The sequence below is a fragment of the Camelina sativa genome, chromosome 2, assembly GCF_000633955.1.
Source record: "Camelina sativa cultivar DH55 chromosome 2, Cs, whole genome shotgun sequence".
NCBI lineage: Eukaryota > Viridiplantae > Streptophyta > Magnoliopsida > Brassicales > Brassicaceae > Camelina > Camelina sativa.
The window spans coordinates 12,620,450-12,642,183 of NC_025686.1; the positions used below are offsets into that span (position 1 = coordinate 12,620,450).

The 21,734-nt window shown below is 32.5% G+C and overlaps 1 protein-coding gene across 2 annotated transcripts; it reads right to left on the reverse strand.

The window, feature by feature from the left end:
* On the reverse strand, positions 4,328-9,236 carry LOC104723165 (ABC transporter B family member 14-like). 2 transcript variants are annotated; one of them, XM_010441488.2, is made up of 9 exons: positions 8,873-9,236; positions 8,720-8,774; positions 8,434-8,609; positions 8,161-8,361; positions 7,677-7,936; positions 7,057-7,600; positions 6,160-6,943; positions 5,841-6,082; positions 4,328-5,755 (listed from the first exon to the last, which is right to left on the reverse strand). In XM_010441488.2, exons 1-9 carry the CDS (start codon positions 9,155-9,157, stop codon positions 4,550-4,552), a joined length of 3,753 nt encoding a protein of 1,250 aa, XP_010439790.1. In that variant the 5' UTR covers positions 9,158-9,236; the 3' UTR covers positions 4,328-4,549. The 2 variants fall into 2 exon arrangements, with proteins under 2 accessions (XP_010439790.1, XP_010439807.1); XM_010441505.2 differs by having other exon boundaries at positions 4,329-5,755; positions 8,971-9,063.

The window sequence follows — 21,734 nt, forward strand, 5'->3', positions numbered from 1 at the left end:
CATCGTATACACTTGCGGAGTGATTTGATTTTGACTAATCTAATGGATATATATAATTGTATATATAGATTTTCCATTTGACTATTCTAATGGATCTATATGTATATATTTAGTTGGAGTGATTGTAGGAAAAATCGATGAAGATGTGCAAGAACTCTTTTCACAGAGAAAGTCTTCAAATGGCCAGGAATTGGCAATAGAATCTAACCCAAAAGGAGAAATATGAAATTTATGTTAAGGTAATATTTATAGATTAAATTATGCATAGTTACATATTTTTTAATGAGTTAAAAATTTACTATTTTATTTGCGTTTGAAAATGTTCATATACTTGTATGTTTTTTTATAGATTGCTGGAATATCAAAACAAAGCTGCAAAATGGGATTTCTATGTCTTTGGATGATTCATGATGTCTCCAAGCACTTGACATTGAAAACATCTATTCCTTCACAAGTTTCCAATGGAGTGGGTAGTTAATTAAGTTTGGTTTAGCTTAATTTTGTCTATTAATAATACTCCAGTTTTTTATATTGGTTTTGTTTACTTTAATTTATAAATTAATAAAAAAATTTATTATATAAGTTTTTTTGTAATTATTAATATATAGCTTATGTATCATTGTGACAATAATTTAATAAAACAATAATATTTAGAAAATAGGAGACGATGGTCATTAACTATAATCATTTTGACACTAATGGTTGGTCGTCATGAGTTAAACATTATAACGTAATAATAGTAACAAAATGCATTACGGTTTTGAGACTAAAGTTTTGTCGTAATTGAATGACAGTTTTGATACATGTTCTTAGTTAGTAACCGTGACGGAAAAGCGACTTTTAACAGGTCACTAAGTGTGACATTTTGAGACTACAGTAGCGTCGTAATTAGTGACTAACTTGATACGTGATTTTGGTCATGAAATAAAACGTATTTGGAACGATAATTTTAGTAAGCAATTGTGACATTATAGATACGTTTACAAATCGTTACATTTGGTGACGAAATAGATACATATAAGTTAGTCGCAACTCTTGTGACGTTTTAGTGACTAAAAAAAATTTGTGACCATTGTATTGTAACCATTCACTAATCGTCACAGATACGTAACAATATTTTTATTGTGACGAAAAAATATTATTATGACGGAATATTACGTGATAATGAACTCCTTTTCTTGTAGTGCATGGAATTAATGATGAATTTAAATCATTAGTTTGATGATGGGTTTGAATGTTGGCATGTTGCAAGGTAAATATATGCTTAATGTGTACTCTCGTTTTAAGCATATGTATTGTAGGATGCACGAATTGACTAACTACAAAAATCTATGATTATTGTATTTAGGGTCTTTAGGCACACTTCTCTCATCATTATTGCGGAAAAGGATGTATAGTCCTATAATCTACCGGAAGAGAGCCCCTTTTAAAGTTATGAAGATACAGAACAAACTTTGACCAAAAAAAGAAGATACAGAACAAAATTTTATTGGCTAATGAAGAGGGGCTGGCGAGGTTCAAGAAGTGTCCAACATTGTGGATGATATGTCTACAACAATATTATATGTTTACATGAAACATTTATGCGTTTATGTGTAAAACTATACAGTTGGTCAATCGCAGTGTTTGCGGTTGCGGTTGCGGGAGATTGCGGAAGCGGATAGTTGCAGTTTCAAGCGTTATTAAGCGTTTTGAATGACTGATTTAGTATTTTAAAATAGGTGCGTTTGCGAGAGTTTACGACTGGTTGACCAGCGGGTGAAATAACGGTTAAAACATAATAAATGTAATATATAATTATATAAATGTTTAAAATACCAAAAAGATTTATTAAACTTGATTTATAATTAAAATTCATTAGAAAATACTAAAATAATTATTTAAAAAACAAATAAATTTTATATTGAAATACTTATTACTTTATGCATTTGGCTTTTTACCAAAACTTTAATCAAGTAATTTGATAAATGAAAAAATATATGTTTTAGAACGTAGATCTTCTTTCTTAAATCTCACACACTCAATAAGTTCCGTGGGGCAGTATTTGCATCGGTAGTAATGATCAAACGAGAGTTGAGAAGAGTCACTCGAGATTTGTTTTTATATTTTTCACAAATAATCATATTTTCTTAAATTTTTAATGAAAATATTATATTTATTTAGATATTTTTGAACCTGCATGCGATGTGCCATTAAATTTACATCAAGTTTTTTGGGTTATTGTTAATTGAAATCTTATTTTCTTCCAGTTTTTTATTTTTTTAATATTTTCAATCATATTCATACTTCATTTTCTCTCATCCTTAGTGAATAAAATAGCTAGATAAAAGATATATAAAAAATATACTTCATTATCGTTGATTTGTTTGAAGTTAAAAAAAAAAAAAAATTCAAAACGTAATCGCCCGCAAACACAAATGGTTGCAGGAAGCAGCTTTTGGAATTCAGTAGTTTGAAGCGGTTGGAAACGATTTATAGCGACTGAGAGCGGTTTGTGTGATTGGTACCAATCACTAACAACCGCTACCACCTGCAAACACTGCGTTTGCGGGAGCTAGCGGGAAAACCAATCAACACCTTATATAGTCCACTATGGTTTCAAGATTTTCGTTGATAATTCTTTTTCTATTTGATAAATATTAATCAGGAAATATAGCGATAAATAACTGAAATCAGCACATTGTGTCGGTTTATATAAATGACATAAACATTATTCACCGCCGTTAATACTTATAAAAACCGACTCTGAATTTCAGACGTTAAACATACTAGGTTAGATCCGCGCGGTGCCGCGGGATGTTATTCTATACATTTTGAAATACATTTGATATTCAAAGTATGATTTTTAATTTTTTGAAATTATATTAATCATGAAAATTATGGTTTACACAATGCTAAGATATAGAATAAACCGAAAAAACCTACAATGTTTGTAACTCCGTAGTATTTGTTATTACAATCATTTACTCGTATAATTGGTTTAACTCTACTATATGCTATGTTTTTTTCTCCTATTATTATTGGAGATATATTAATGTCGTGTTATGTTGTAGTGTATTTTTTGTAGTTTACAAATTTAATCATCTAAGTTTATATAGTTTGTGTTGTTGTTACATTATTTTTTGTTTGTTTCCTTTTGTAAATTACCTGTTCTTTTTTATAACAAGTCCACATATGTCAAAGTAAGTAGACATATTTTTACTTTAGTTTGGTTTTGTGTTATTTTTTAAATATTATACTTATGTTAAACTGTATACAACATTTATAAGGATTATGTTAATTGTCAATGTTATTTTTAAAGTTATAGATGATTTAGTTTTCTTAAATTAAAACATTTGGTTTTCGATCTTAAACATTGTTTAATTTGTCACTGGTGTTCTTATATGTAAATCTTGAGAGGCAAGGAACCTTTGTTATCACACGCCAAAATTCAAACACTGCAATCATCACTGTGAAAAGGAATGAAATAGTAAATGCATAAACAATTTTGTTTGATAATACGTAACTAACTTACTCTAGTTTATGTACGCTTTAGAAAGAGAGTTTATCCTCTAATCACACTTGAGAGATTACTCTAGTTTGGTTCATATCCCTTATATATATAAGTTTTCTCACAAAAACAAAAAAATACTGACATGTTGAGCTCACAAAGCTCGAGAAATGATTTATTTATTTGTCATCAGCTTTTAATAGTATTTTTATTTACATACCATTGTATATTTTTTTTTAAATGACAACCAAAATTTAATTCTTTTATTTTCTTTATAACTTAATTGCATTACTTACTTACATTTCCACAAAATTTTAAGAACTTTTGATTCATATGGTGAGATAATATAAAATCCATATTATAATAATTTCCATAAGTTAAATCTTAATTATTATACAAGAATTTTATATATTCAAATAAAACAAAAAATATATATACTACACAAATAAATTTTATATTCCAAATTATAATTTTACCGATAAATATTATAGATTCTGTATATATAAATTACAGTAAAATTATTTATTAACTATTTTATTGTGCACATAGTGCGGATTGTTATTTAGAATAAAATAAACTGCCAAAAATGATGTTAGATTACAAATAATACGTAACCTTGTGTCCCTTAATCGTCACTTTCCTCAGTTGCCATACACAGGTTAATTTTTACTGTTTTTCTTCGACATTATTGTAACTGGGCTGGACCCATAACAGAAATCAGAAGGAATGATGTGGATTGAACAAAAATATTGAGCTGTATTAATTCTTATAATTTGATTGGCTAACTGTTTTAACTGATGTTTCAACTCCTCTTTCAACTAAAAAGCTGAGGTGTCAACATTGGAGAGTAACACATTCAGTTTTTATTGTATTGATCATGATCATCACTTGCTAACCCGAAGCAAGAAAAAATTAACGTCGAAGCTTGTTGCGTCAGTTTGAAAATCGACATTATGTTATTCAAGTCAATCATTAATTACCGAAGCTAGACTTCATAAAAAAACAAAAATCACTTTTTTGTTTTTTTTGGTATTTAGTGAATAGTGATCACTCACACAGTCACACCATTTCTTGAAGACTCGTCAATTGCTTATAAACCCCATCAGATTTGGAAACAAGCTCTCTATGACTTCCCTTCTCCACAACTCCTCCCTTATGTAACACAGCAATCATGTCTGCTTTCCTTATGGTCGAGAGCCTGTGAGCCACTAACACTGTGGTTCGTCCCTTCATCAGCCTGTCTAGTGCCTCTTGCACCAGTTTCTCCGAGCTCGTGTCCAAAGCACTTGTTGCTTCATCAAGGAGAAGCACTGAAGGATCCTTTAAAACAGCCCTCGCGATAGCCACTCTTTGTTTCTGACCACCTGATAACTGCACTCCCCTATCACCCACGTGCGTCTTGTATCCTTCTTCCATCATGATTATGAACTCGTGGGCATTCGCGGCTTTTGCGGCTTCCATGATTTCTGCCTCCGACGCGTTCTCGTTCCCATACTTGATGTTTTCGTATATGGTTGTTGAAAACAGAGCTGGTTCTTGCTGGACTAATGCTAGCTTGTTGCGCAAGCTACGTAGATTTATAGTTTTTATATCTTGCCCATCGATAAAGAGTTTTCCGTTGGTCGTATCATAGAATCTCATGATCAGTCCGATCACTGTGCTTTTTCCTGAACCACTAGTTCCCACGACCGCAAGACTTTTTCCCGCCGAAATCCAGAGATTAAGATTTTGAAAAATGGTGATTTCGGGTCTCGTGGGATAGGCGAAGCTCACGGCTCTGAACTCTATATCTCCTTCAACCTGAGTGACCAATCTTGAGTTAGGCTGGTCCGGAGGTATTTCACTCTCTCTATGTAGTACCCTAAAAACAGAACCGAGTGCTTGAGTGCCCTTCACGATATCTGGGGTTAACGCAAGCGTTTCTCCTACTGAGTAAGCTGTGACGAGCAATACCATGAAAGATTTGATACTATCCTCAAAGTTTGTCTCCTTCCGCTGAATCAAAACTGAAATGTACCAGAGACCAAGTGCGTAGGAACAGTAGGCGAGACATTGAGATAAACCGTATCCAAATCCAGAGATATGACCTTTGAGTAAGGCATTCTTGGTGGGTTTGGTTAGCTCGCTAGTAAACTGTTCTGAGATTTGCTTTTCAGCACCAAATGCAGCTACAGTTCTTATATTCACAATGGCTTCACGCGCCAATGAAGTTGCCCTAGAGTAAGCCCTTGTGTAATCTCCTCCAAAGCCTTTTAGAAACAATTGCTGTGAAATATTATAGAGCATTCAAGCTTATTCGGTTTCAAAAGTAAAAATATAGCTGAGAGAGGATCTTTGGTTTTGGAGTTACCTCGGTAAGAGAAGCGGTAATGATAAGAGGGAAACAAGCAGTTACTACGGCTGCAACACGCCAACAGTAGAAAAAGGCAAGTCCTAAGGATGTGACTGTAAGAGATATGTTCTGAACTATTGTTGAGAGGCGATCCGCTATAGCACTCCTCACCAAGGTTGCATCAGCAGATAAGATTGAAGTGAGTGATCCAGTGTTATTTTCTTCGAGATCAAACCACCCGATTTCATTCGAAAGGATAGCTGAAATTGTTGTAAAGATATATAAATAATAAAGCATTAAATCAAACTCAAGATGTTTAAAAAATGTTTATGTTTACCTGAAAACAAGGATAAGCGAACCCGTGAAGTAAGACGCTCTCCCATAAGTGTATAGAAGTAATGTTGGAGGAGATATATAGGAGTAGTTATTACTCCAGCTCCAACAAAGATAACAATTACCTTTTCGACTTGTCGCTTGATCAGACTAGGAGAAGGCGAATAAAACGTGATTAACACATAAGCAACCCCCATCGAGAATAGTGCCGGTTGTGATCCAGCAAGAACTGCACCGACTGAGCCAAGTAATGCATAAAGCCATTCTGGAGCATTCAACTTTATAAGTTCCCATATCACTGAAGACGAGCTTAAATCTCCGCCATTTGATTTTTTTTCAGTCTTCTCTTGTTCTTCCCTAAAGCTTGAAGTCCTCCTTGAGCTAGAAACTCTTCTTGAACTAGAAGATCCAGCTTGTGTTTTACAAGTTTCAGACATAATTGATCTCGAGTTTTCTTGAGGTTCTGTCTCTTGGCAATTCACAAGAGTTGCGTAATCTCCTCCTCTTGATATAAGTTCTGAGTGGCTACCGGTTTCCATAATCTGACCATTTCTCAATACAACAATCTTGTCAACATTTCTAATGGTGGATAATCTATGTGCAATGACGATTGTTGTTCTTTTTTCCATGACTGTGTCAAGTGCTTGCTGAACAATCTTCTCTGATTCGGCATCAAGAGCACTTGTTGCTTCATCTAAAAGTAATATCTTTGGATTTCTTAGAACTGCTCGAGCAATTGCAATCCTCTGTTTTTGTCCTCCTGAGAGCTGAGTTCCTCCTTCTCCAACCTATATGGAATGGTTTGACCAATATAAGAAATATAAGATTTTTTTTTTTTTTTTTGTTTGGACAAACAAGAAATATGACAAGATTTATGATCACAAAAAACCAGATAATTTACCTGAGTATTGTAACCATTGGGTAATGATTTAATGAAAGAATCTGCGTTGGCTGCTTTAGCAGCTTCTATGATCTGAACCATACTTGCGTTCTCTTTACCAAGAAGAATGTTGGAAGCTATGGTTGTGGCGAATAATGCTGGTTCTTGACTCACTAATCCCATCTGTTCTCTCAACCATTTAAGCTTTAGGCTCTTGATGTCATTTCCATCCAAGAGAATCTCCCCTGAGTTAGGTTCATAGAACCGTTGCATCAATGATATGATTGTGCTTTTCCCTGAACCACTTGGACCGACAAATGCAAAAGTCTTGCCTGAATGTATTGTGACACTAAGATTCTCAAAAACCATGCTTGTTCTAGAAGGATATGCGAAAGAGACTTGATGAAACTCAATCCTCCCAGCTACATTTTCCAATGATGTTCCATTGTCGTCTAATCTCTCAGAACTTTCAAGATTGTTGTTTCCTATCATTTTAAAAATATTTGCAGCAGCAACTCTGCCTTTCAAAATTGCGGATAAGCTAGGCACGGCTTGACCCAAGGCGCTGAAAAATATAAGATAATGATTTGTATGATGCAATTTGATGATATATCAAGAGAAATATTTGGATATTTACTTACAATCCACTGTAAATGACATTGAGGATCGTTGTGAAGGCTTTTGCACCGTTGGTTTTGCCGTGGCGCACAAGAATACTTGCATACCAAAAAAGCAACGCCCAAGCACAGAACAAGAGGCTAAATGTTAATCCAATTCCTAAACCTTTAGCAATACCGCTCCTTTTACTGATTTTAAAAGCTTCCTTGAGAGACTTTGAGTAAGATTTTACAGCTTTTTCTTCACCTACAAATGCATACACTGTTCTCACCTGTGACATAACCTGATAATATATCAATAGAAAATTGTGTTAAGAACTAATTAAATAAAAATAGATCCGAATGTTTTATTAATGTTTTTGCTTTGATTTCCCATTTTGTAGCACATCATACAAATTATGTTGTTAGTTTGGGTTTGCCTTTAAAATGTTTTTGTGGTCATTTTTTCTTTTCTTTTCTGTGTAACACTTTTTCACATGTAAACACTATATTAATTTTTAAAACAAACCTCTTCTGCGATTTTTCCTGCATCAGCATAAGCAGCTTCACTCTTTTCTGAGATTGTAGACATGACTATAGCATAGCCTCCTACTGCAACTGCTATCAATGGAACCACTCCTAATGTGAGCAACGTTAGCTGCCATACCGACAAAAAACCGATGACAAATCCCGCAATGAACTGACATAAGTACCGCAAAACATGGCCGGTCTGAAAAACAAAACACATTTCATCAAGTTTCAAAGTTTTGTTTCGTCCTTATAATTAATTAGAAAGGGTTACCTTATCGCCAATTGCATCTTGAACCAAGATTGCGTCGCTTGAGATGTGAAAAATGAAGTTTGAATCTCTAGTTTCTGTATCGAAGAAAGTAATATCTTTTGCTAGGATTGATTTGAGATAACTTATACGCAATCGCCGTGTTTGTCTTTCCCCTGTTTGCATCCAACAAGCAACACCTGTCAAATTGCCAATAAACCATTTCAACTTTAAAACATGAAAAGCGTTCTTAATTAGTACTATATATATATATATTAAAAATAACAGATCAATGTTGCTAGACACGTACCGATCCAGGCTGATACCAAATTGACCAATCCTAGGTAGACCAAGTAGAGAGCATTCTTGAAACAAATAACAAAATTAGTATTAGGAACTTATTACCAAAAAAATCAAGAGGAAGAGAAAGAGAGAATCTTATTTTAGTGGTTTCTGAAGAAACCTGTGAAACGTGGGAAGATATGGCTTTAGGATCTTTATAAAGATTTCCAAGAGAATCTAGCATTCCACCGAAGAACACAAAGAAGAACGGAAGCGTACCGCCATGAATACAATTGCCTAAACCGCCTAGGAACATTAGAAAGCAATCAACATGATCTGCTGCACCAAACAAACCCATCAATGTAACTGATTCCTTCTTCATCTTTTTCTTCTCGTTCGTCATTGTTTCTGGCTCGGCCTGGATATTTCCATTAGAGGGTGGTTGTGGTGGTTCTATGTTATCCATTTTCACTGAACACAGTTACACAGTGACTAGAAACAGAGAAATACTCGAGAGCGTAGATGAGTAGAGGGGGGGATTTAGGGTGTTTGGCATGTGGGGGAAAAAGGGTAACATGCACGGGAAATACAGACAAATTTCACTTCCCTCTCGCTCATTTAATATCACCATCTGTCTAACTAATTTTTAGACAACTCAGTAAAAAGCCAGGTCCGCCCTGGCCGTAAAGTGGACCATAACGAGTTCACTTCCGTCTCGCTCATTTATCTATATTAGTCACTGTATACATTAATTATGCAGTTATAAAGAATTTCAGACTAAATAGTACATACTGTATGTTTATAGTTTTAAGTTTCTTTTTAACACAACTCACGAGTATTTTTAAAACGAAGCTTCTTTAAAACAAACTCGTGAGTACAAATAGTTCTTCTTTTGTTTTCATTTATGCATGGTTCAGCTCCACGTGAGCACCTCTAACATCGATCGACGTTGGTAATTGCAGATAATCAATGTTCTGGAAATAATTAAATAATCTTTCGCACATCTACCTTATAAAAGACTAAACTTCTTCACATTTTTTTGTCAGTTTTAGACATTAAATCGAAAATCAAACTTTGATTGATTGGCTTTTTCAATCATTTATGGAATAGGGTTTACAGTTAGAGAATTAAACTTCAGAAAATGTAGTCATAGTAAACGTGTATACGATTCTTGCTTCTGATTTAGTTATTAGTTATACTAGGTTGGTACCTGCGCTACGCCGCAGGATTTGTTTTTTATTTTATTTTATCATATTTTTCTGTTTTGTTTTTCTCGATTTCATAATTTAATATATGTTATTTGGAATCAATTCATATAAGTTTTTGATAATTTCAATAGTAATTATTATTATTACTATTATTATTATTATTTACATCATCATATGATACTTGAGTTTTTTATTTCATAAATTTAGTTTATGAAAATATTTTAAGTTTTATTACCTAATAGTTGAGAGATTACAAACCATTAGTTCTTGATTTGTTTCTCACTCACAAACCCTCTAGAATAGTAAAACAGATTACTCTTTGATGTTTACATTGTAAATGTTTTTGATGGATCTCTTAGAGTACTTTAGGTTTAGGCACTTCAAACTTTCTCCTAAATCTCACATAATTTATCTCTTACAACATTACAACATATTTATATTTGTTCTTATCTTACCCTAACACCTAAACTAAACAAACCCATTTAATCACTTGATAAGCTTACAATCAAGTTGGAAGCTTATCATTCACTTGACAAGCTTATGATTAAGTTCTTCAAGCTAAATATGTTAATCTAGCACAATCTTATAGAAAAAATAGAAAAATAAATCAAATTTACTCATTGTCACGTGTAAAAAATATGACTAACAGCGAGATACTATTTTGAATAATTTTTTAGTATAAATATAATTTTTAAACATATATATATTTTTTTTATAGAATTTGACTTATTTTTTTTATTTCATAGAATATATTATGTCTTTACACACATATTATGTAGATACAACACATTTATATTTTTAACTTTTATTTGAATTGCAATCAGCTGAGAAAATATGGTTTTGATAAAACTTCATGGATAAAATTTATTGAACACAAGTAAAGAAACCTAAATGGAAGTATAGAAATCGAAATAGATGGACTTTTTACATAGGTCTATGAAATGAGTATTTATATTCAATTAAATATGCTAAAACAGTTCATAGACATTGGTTAATATAACTTGTTTTGTGACTTTTGCTGCGAAAGTTTTAATACGGTCATCTACAATTCTTCCAATGAAGCTTTGCCTAAAATAATAAACATCAACCGTAAGAATATTAGTGCAACATGACATATTTCACCCCCAAAAAAGAGAAGGTACAATAGCCGGAGTCAAAAGTTGAAGCACTTGCAATTCAAAAATCTATTTCAAAATTTCTCAGTAAAAATTAACTCAATAAGTGAAAGACAACATGATGTGGCACATAGTTTTTTAATTGGTTTAGAAATCTTAGCTGTATTAATTCAAATGTTTTTATTGGCTATTGATTTTAATTGATGTGTCAAGCCATGCTTCAATGTTGAGGCTGATGTGTCAGAAGAGGAGAGCAACACATCCTTCTTTTATTGTATTGATATACACGTCTTGACGTCGGTTCAAAAATTAGTCATTGAAAAATGGATATACTGTACATGCAAATAATCATATACTCCCTCCGTTCTAATTTAGTTGTCGTTCTAGGATTTAATTTTTATTTCATATTAGTTGTCGTTTTAGATTTTCAATGCAGATGTTTGATGAATATTCCAATCTTATCTCTGCTACTTTAAAGTTTCAACCAATGAAAAAATTATAAAATATATTAATGAAGGGCAAAACATAAAATTTAATAATTTCCTTAATTTGTGTGCAAAAACCTTAAACGACAGTTATATTAGAACGGAGGGAGTATGTAAAGATATTTATTATACAGTTTTAAGGCCACAAATTGAACTTTCAATTTTAGGGACCACATCGTTTAACCACCAGCATCCAAAATTCAATTCTCATAAGTTCCGTTCCATACGTGCTATATATATTTTCTCTTTAATGCATCATGCATGGGGTCTTGTCCATTACTTTCCTCAAAGAAGCTTGCTGCATAACATTACAAATTTACAATCTTGGCGACAAAAAAAGGTTCCATCTAAAAAGAGGATTACCAGATATGGTTTAGCTAATTAGCTCTCAGATATTTTTCACAAAAAGAAAAAAATACTTTCATTTAACTATAGATACAACTTTTGTGATCCGTATATTATTAATTTATATTGTCTCCTCGTATAAATATGATCTCCAATTGCAAAGTATAGTATAGCCATGAAAATCAAATACTACGTTCAATCTGAAAGGAAGAGAAAACTAAGATATATACTAGAAATAGGTTCGCGCGATGCGCAAGATATATTTAATTTTATTTTATTAATTACGATATATCTTAAATTTTTTTTCATCGAAATAAAATTTATATTAAGAATTAGAAATGTTTTCATACAACTGTTTTGTTAACCAGCAAGGTAGATTACAACACTCAGAATAATAAGTATTATGCAAACATCCATATTTTGCCAGTAAATGGGCTGCTTTGTTACAACTTCTTAAAACAGATACAATAGAAACTGATTGGAATAATGTAGACCAGAACATAATATCTCTGTAGATAGGCTCAATAGAAATATCAACTTCAGTATGATTGACGATCTTGGTTAAGGTCTCACAATCACCTTCAAATATGACATCACGTAGTCCTATGATCCAGTATTGTTGCATTGATACCAGCAGAGCTCTTGCTTCAGCCTCCAGAGGTTAACTAACCGGTCCCAGCTTCAGTGATCCCCAGTTTAATGGTGTTCTATCATGTTTACGCATTATCCAACCATACTTTCCTTGGTTAGTTAAATGATCGTAAGCAGCATCGTAGTTGCATTTAATTTTCGATGTTGAGTCAGGTCGATTCCAATGGTGTGAAGTGGGAATTGGTGCAGTGATTTTAGCATGGTCTTGGCTTGTGATACCTCTGATCCAATCTCGAACGTCCGCTTTTGCTCTTAGTAGAATGGTTGTTGGATTATCTTGGGTGCCATTAAAAATAAAATTGTTCCTAGCCTTCCAGATGTGCCATAAAAGCCAAAAAGGTAGATACCTTGTTTGTGGTGTTATATCCGTTTCGAGTTGCAGTTCAAAAATTCCTTCTAATAGCGTTTCACAGTTTAAGAATACAGAGTATAGAGAGGTTGTAGGAATATTTGCCAACTCCCATATTGATTGAGCATAAGGACATAGGATTAAAACATGTTCGATTGTTTCATCATTCTGGAAACATCTAGGACAAACTGGGTCCAAATTCATACCTCTGGTGTTTAAGCGGGTAATTGTAGGCAATGATTTTGATATTAGACGCCAAAGGAAATGCTTGACCTTTGGGAGAATATTAATTTTCCATACCTTATTCTTTAGATCAATCGAACCATGTGGAATAGGTGGTAGGTTGTTTTGTTGGGTTGGGTTGTGCATTGATAACCAATACCCCGATCTAACTGTATATTCACCAGTCTTATTATAGTTCCATACTAACCTGTCTGCGGTTACCCTTCTTGGGAGATAGATGTTCTTTATTTTGTCTTGATCCTCCGGACTAATAGATTCAGCAATAAGGTCTGTGTTCCAGTGTCTATGGTCTATGTTCTTTATGATATAGGTATCTAGAGTTGCTTCGGTTGTTGGATCATTGGTGCAAATAGGCTTTGGTGAATGAGTTGCAGTTATATTATCCAGGTTGGTCCGAATAGAAAGACCATCTCCTAAAATGTATCTCGAGCCAAGTTTTATGATTTTTAGTCCTTCAAGAATTGAAGCCCACCCATATGATTGGTTTTTCCTCTGTTTTGCATCAAGTAGGGAAGTGTCTTTGAAATAGCGAGCTTTATAGACTTTTGCTATTAGTGTATCAGGGTTTTGTAATATTCTCCATGCTTGTTTTGCAAGCAAAGCATCATTAAATTTTGATAAATCTTTAAAACCAAGGCCTCCCTCCTTCTTTGAATACTACAAACGTTTCCAAGCAATCCAGGGAATTCCCCTGTCCTGATTGCTTTTCTCCCACCAAAATCTTTGCATTAAGGAATCAATCTCATCTAGTATGCCTGTTGGGATTTTAAAACATGACATGGAATAGACAGGCATGGCTAATGCTACTGATTTGATTAAAATTTCCTTCCCAGCTGGGGATAGGTGGCGCCCTCTCCATGCTGATGTTCTTTGTTTAACTTTCTCGATTATGTAATGAAACATTTCACTTTTTTTTTTACCAAATTGTTCAGGCAAACCTAGATATTTGCCTCCACCTCCATGGTTTGGGATCTTTAAAATGTTTTTCAGGCGATTTTGTAATTGTCCGTGTACTCTTGATCCAAAGGTTATCATAGACTTACTTGTGTTTATTTTCTGGCCTGAGTAGTATTCATAAACATCAAATGCCTCTTTGATCGCTTTACAATTCCAGGAATTTGCTTGACAGAAGAAGAGTGAATCATCAGCAAACTGCAAATGTGTAATGGCTGGCACACCATTTCCAATTTTAACTCCATGTATATCACCAGATTGGACTCTTGTTTGTATTAGGTGACTCATAATATCTGCACATAAGATGAATAAATATGGTGATAGAGGGTCCCCTTGACGGATGCCTCTTTCAGGGACGATCGTACCATGAGGTTTACCATTCACTAGAACCGAGTAGCTTACAGAGCGAACTGTTCCCATTATCCAGCTAATCTATTTGTCTGAAAAACCAAATAATCTCATTGTCACTTCGAGGAAATCCCACTCAACTCTGTCGTAGGCCTTGGTTACATCAGTCTTTATTGCCATGTAGCTTTGTGACACTCTTTTCCTTGATTTCAATGAGTGCATAACCTCATGAGCAATCATGATATTATCAGTGACCAGACGTCCCGGAATAAAAGCCGCTTGGGAATCGGAGACTATAGTATTCAAATGCTTCTTGAGGCGGTTTACCAAACATCTTGATATTATCTTATATAGTACATTGCATAATGCAATAGGTCAGAAATCTGAGAGAGTTTCTGGTCTATCAATCTTGGGAATCAAACATATATTCGTATGATTCAGTCCTGGTTTCATGTAAGATGTTTCGAAGAATTCGTGGACTTCACGAATAATGTCAGAACTTAGAACTTCCCAATATTGTTTGTAGAATCGCGCCGTGAGCCCATCAGGACCTGGTGCTCTATCATCACCAATGAAGGATAAGGCCTCCTTTATTTCCTCACTTGAAAACTCATGAGTTAGCTCGTCATTCATTGTTTGCATCACTTTGGTAGGGAAATCCCCAAAATCGATCGGAGAGACAGGAACCTTGCTTGAGGTGTAAGCTTTCGTAAAATAATTTTGAGCCAGCCTCCCAATTTCAACGTCACCTGAGAAAACATCATTGGATTCGTCCTTTAAACTGACTAGGTGATTCTTTGCATATCTTGTTTCTGTGCTAGCATGAAAAAACGCTGTGTTCCAATCTCCCAGATGCATCCACCTATTTCGACTTTTATTTTTCCAATAATATTCTTCCTCTCGATAGGCCTGACATAGCTGATGTTGAAGTCGGGGGATAGATTGTCTATGGATTCTATTAAGACTACTCATCGCTTGATCACGAGCTTTTGAAAGAGTATCTATTTTTTTTGCAGAGTTTATATTGACGATATATCTTAAATTTATAAATATATTTTTGAATTGGATTTTTTAATATGATTTTTTAAAATAAATGTTTAATATGTGTTCCTTTATATATGTGGTTCTTAATGTTTGGATGCAAAATAAAATAAAAAAAACATATCAGAATTTTTTTTGATTGAAGTAATTAAATCCCTCAAAGTTTGGTTGTTTTGGATTTTATTATTTTGTGATAAATTGTTAGATTCTTAGAGCATCTCCAACTCCACTCTATTTTAAAGTCAATACTCTGTTATAGAGTAGCATTTGCTCTAAACCCTAATCTATATCTTACTCTAAAATAGAGTAAATGGTAGTATTACTCCATATGCAACATTACTTTTTTAAACTAACTCTATAAAATAGATTGATACATTGAAAAAAACTATACTCTATTATAGAGTAAAAAATAAAATATATATTGGAGATAGCCTTACACACATGAGGTTTGTGTAGAGACCATATTCAGACATTCAAAACGAAAATTGAGTATTGATAATAGTTTACAAATATTTCTAGATAAATCTCATTTTTCCCTCCATCTTTTCCAAAGCTCTAATATATGGATGCGGTCAAGATTTATATGATGATTCGCTAGATCTCTATAACCAGAAAATTATTAGCGAAACTCATCAACCATGAAAATAAACAAATAAAAATTATGTTTTAGTCTCAATCGTAAAAAAAATAATTGATAAATATTTATCTCTTTGCGAGTGGTTTTACAATATTATATATCCTTTAACTCAATTTTAATATTTGACTTTCTTTTTGACTCCCCAATATGTTGCTATGGTTTGATTTTCTTCAATTAGCCTCTTAACAAATTTCTTGTGAATGAGAAACACTATATGAATGCTTAAAATGTGTTATACTTCTACGATGATGGGTTATTTCTCGGTCCTTGTCTCTATTCTTATTTATTATATTCTTATAATTATAAAAATATGAACTCTCCAACATGTCATTTGGTGTAGATGGAAGGGAAGACAAAATCAGAAAAATTGATATCAACAATAGATACATTCTAATTATTTTTCTGACATAACTACATTTCTAATTTATTTTAACTTACATCTAAATGTTTTTTAATTAACTATATTTGAGCTTATAATATCTATATGTTGATTTTTCCATCAGATTTTGAAGATTTTAAAATTTGATAAGTGAGAAAAAAATCTGACCGACTCAAATTCATCCAATCAATAAACTAAACTTTTAAAACTTGAATTTTGTACTATACTAATGATATTATGAATCTAGACAATATCTTTTACAAGGTAACAGAACAATCACCAATGATCATTTTGAATAATTAATAAGTGTATTCATGATTTATCATATGCTCCGGTATGTACTCTCTTGAAACAACCCGACCCTTTTTTTTTTTTTTCTTTTTAATAATTAAATACAAGATATAATTAGGTATCCCATACTACTTAATTAAACAAACCAACCCACACACGGTAACCAACCAATAATAAACCAACATCCAATTACATGCACAGCGGAAACATATCAATAATACAAAACCAATACAATAACACTTCTATCCATTCTATCCAGCAACCTAACATATCTCTATCCAAGGTTCCATCCTAAACAATATAACAAAGACCAACAACACACAAACGAGACCCTAGTTCATCCTCCTCCTCATCGCCATGATTCCACGTCACATACCTGCACACCACAAACAACAATTGAGATGCGTAAGTATTATCATAAATACTTAGTGAGGCCGTCCTCCCATCTACTGGGTTATACACACAAGCATATGAGACCCTCAAGTTTAAGCAAAACAAACAACACACAACAATACATCAAACCAGGAAATCAAGTCTCGACTGAGACCAGTGTCGACCGATGCCTCACGGTGTCGATCGATGCTACAAACAATGGTGTCGACCGATGCTAAACAGTGTCGACCGATGCCACTCCAAATGGTGTCGACCGATGCTTCCTAGTGTCGATCGATGCCTCCTCTGCAGACACGATCTGCGCGAAACCGAACATCGAACTCTCCTTCCCAATCATCTCGAATCCGTCTCAAACTCACCCAATTACCTCAGAAATCACTGGGAATCACAAAAGCAACGAACCCAAGCAACAAAACAACACAAACAGCAAAGAAAACACACAAACAAGAGAGATCTCATGCTTAGATCAACCATGGTCAAGCACTCACCTCAAGAACAGGAAGATTGGATTGAGAAACGTGGAAAACAACACCTCCAGAAGCTCCCCCTTCGTTTCCAGCAACAGCTAACCCTCCTACAGCCTCAGATCTCTCCAAAAACCCCAAGAACAAACCCAGAAAGTCACAGAAACGTTTTCTCTCTTTTCTCTCTTTCTCTTTCTCTCAAAAGCGGCGACTACCAACAAAATAACACGACCTAGGGTCGTTTTCCCCTTTTACACATGATTTAATGATTTTAATTGAACCAAACCGAACCAATCGACAATTAAATCAAACCCGACCAAACCGGAAAAACATGGTGTCGATCGATGCCACCATGTGTGTCGATCGACACCCACACCAAATCTACAAAAATTGGTTCGCGGATGTTACATCTCTAATCTTGTAATCACCATTAATACAAAAACTTTTGGAATAATGCATATTAAAATATGGCTCATGTTATAAATTTTTTTGAAATATCTTATACTTTATCTCGCATTAAATTTTGGATAAAATTCATGAAAAGAAAAATGTATCAAATTTAATGTTTTTTAAAAGGTAGGAAAAGAATCACTAGTGATTATTTTGGATAACTAATAAGTGTATTCACGGTTTATCATATGCTCTAGTATGTACTCTCTAATCTTGTAATCACCCTTAATATAATTTTTTTTAGAATAATGCATATTAAAATATGGCACATGTCATAACGTTTTTTGAAATATCTTATACTATATTTCACATTAAATTTTGGATAAAATTCATGAAAAGAAAAATGTGTCAAATTTAATCTATACTAAATAAAAGTTGGAGCTTATAGCTCCTAAGCATGTCCACATAGGATTTAAAACCACCAATAGGAATTATCCATCTCACTAATTAACATTTTTTAAAAATACAAAACTTTCTATATTATTAAGATTTTTTTAAAGAAGAAAAAATTTAATCTATGGAAATAAAATCTAAATAAAAATATATGTAAATTTAAGTTTTTGTTTCCAAAATAAATAAATGATATAAAACTAATCAAAATATAAAAATTTATATTTATTAAAAAATGTTAAATTGATAAACGAAAATGTTTAAAATAAGATTATTTATAATAAAGTTAAAAGAAAATAAGTAAAATCTATGGAAATAAAATCTATATAGTAAAATAAATATAAGAAAATATTTGATAAGTAAAATCTATGGAAATAAACTCTATATAATAAAAAATTTGTAAATTTAAGTATGAAAAAGTTTAATCTATGGAAATAAAATAAATATAAGAAAATATTTGTAAATTTAGGAACAAACATATAAATGTTAAATCGTTCATATATTCTAAATCATTCAAATAAAAATTTCCACATTTACAAAAACTTCTTTTAGGTTAAAACAAAAGGGAAGAATGCTACTTAGCAGCAAAAAATAAAATAGGAAAGCTTACAAATTCTAAATTAGGTGTATTTGTATAAATAGGCATCTAAAATAGAGAATGAAACAACCTCAATATAATTGAAAACGATAGCTCTACCAAAACTTCTTCAATCGTCAAGCATGTCGTCCTCTTCAAGCTCATTGAATTACAATGGCACCTGCAACTTCTCCTTCTTCAGCTCCATTACTTCCCTCCTTGACTTATGGGATTTGAACTGCTGCTCATAGACCAGAATGTACAACTATTTGTTTGATTATTGATATATTGCAAAGTGGGCAGTCCGCTAAAATTATCGGAACGCTGTTGAAAATAACTCGGTGAAGACATGCCTTACAAACAATGCAAGATTTTCAACTTTCAAAGGCTACACCTAGAAGAGCCTGATCTTCAAAAGTATACTTTGATTGAGATAGAGAAGATAATGCACCAGTATGAATGATAAGATCATCCGTGGCAAAATACTTTGATTTTGTGTTGGTAGTTGTACGTGAAGCAAGATTCCGGCGTTAATAAGAAAGAAGCATAGATGGATGAACAACTAACTTAACCAAAAGACATAACCAATACTATCAAACTCTCTGACAGACGGTAATCAGATTAATTCCCAATTCATTTGATCAAAAGGGAAGAAGAAGAAGAAGAAAAAGAAGCTTACAGTTCTGTCAAACGAATTCCCAATTCCCAATTCATCTTATCATTTATCTAATCCTCTGCCTTCTTGGTAGCGTTGGCAGCCAACTTCTCCAGTTTCCCTAGCGTGTCCTTAATCGAATCCATTGTATTTGCCACCAAACCAATATTAATCATAGGATTAGGATGCAAAAATCGGATATAGAATAAGAAGAAGAAGACAGAGACAGGAGAAACTCAGTCTTGAGAATCGCCGTAGGCGAGTTGTGAAGAGACGATGTTTTAGATTCTCTGTATTTGACTTATGCAACACCACCCACCTGGTTTGTTAATAATTTTTAATATCTATTTATAATTTTTTATCTAGACATCACCGAAGAAAAAAAAAAGAAAAGGAAGACAAAATATTTCTAATGCTTTGTCAAAATATTTATAACTGCTTTACTAATAGGCTAATAACAAAATCTAACATTTTTAAATTTGATATTTCTAATAGCAAGTTGAGAAAATGACACATTATATTTCTATAATTTTTTCTACTATTCTACTATTTTAAAATTACATGAATAATGTTAATAATTTTTTTAAAAAAATATGTTAAATTGAATTAAAAAAATTATAGTAATTTGTTTTATTATTAGATATCAATGTATAGCTATTAAACAAAATAAGCTTTAAAATATTTAAAAGAAATTATATAAATATACCCGCGCATAGCGCGGGTTCAAAACCTAGTGTTTTTTTAAAAATTAACAGAAGAATCACCAATGATTATTTTGAATAACTGATAAGTGTATTCACGATTTATCATATGCTCCAGTATTTACTCTCTAATCTTGTAAACACCCTTAATATAATTTTTTTTGGAATAATCCATATTAAAATATGGCTCATGTCATTAAAATTTATGAAATATCTTATACTATATCTCGCATTAAATTTTGAGTAAAATTTATGAAAAGAAAAGTGTGTCAAATTTCATGTTTTTTAGATTCGATATATTATCTCTATTTTCTAATAATTTAAAAGAAATAGTATAATTACCATTAAATTATTTTGTGAAACTATAGTTTTCTATTATTTCACGGGGTGATTAAGCAATTATGTTATTTTTATTTTCTTTTAGTACATGCGCTTTAAAGACAGTCAAACTATAACTTATAGATTATTAAATAATTAAGCTAATTTTATCTGAGTTTTGGCTTTAATACAATATATATGATTATTGAATACAATGTGATTTTTAAAATATATTAGAACATATTTTCTATTTTAAAATTAGTCTATCATAAATTAATTTGGCTTCAATTTTTATTTTAAAAGTAGAAAAACTTTTTTTTTGTTTTAATTGGTTTGATCAGTAGTTTTTTTAGGTTATATGGTATATGCTTTTATTATAAAGTATATTATATGTTAAACTCAAAGTTGGAAGAAATATATTTTTGTAACAATGTGAAATTTTTTATTTTAAAAGCAAACACCATGTAAGATATAAATAAAATAAAGTATATAAAAAGATGTTTAAAATTAGTGAGAAAGACATATTTTACAAATATAGAACGCCAAGTGTCGTATTGGCAAGCAAAGTTAGAAAAAACATTCTTATATTATATAAGATATAAAGATTCATGCATCGTTACTACATCAAAAGAGCAAATTATATAAACGAATCCAAATTAAAACCACATATTATAGAAACTCAAAATTTGAAACTTTGAGTCTTTCTTTCAAACTTCGCATGTAAACGAATCCAAATAAGAAGTTTGTATTGTCCCTGATTGTTTAATGCAAATCAAATTTTGCCTTCCTCTAATCTTCAGAAGATTATCTTTAATACTCGGCCTAATTTCACTAGGGAAAGGTTAGTAGAAAGAGATTGGTACCGGATGGTTTTTAGATGTAAGGCCGGCTAGTGGGTTGTTTCCGGCCTCGTAATAACATAAAACGAAAGTTAAACGGGCCGCAACAATCCATAAACGTAAAGCAAAATAAAAGCTATATTGGCTTATTATTAGAAAGTAGTAGGCAGCCAACTAGGACGAGACAAGTTGCAAGGGGAATGTGGGCGG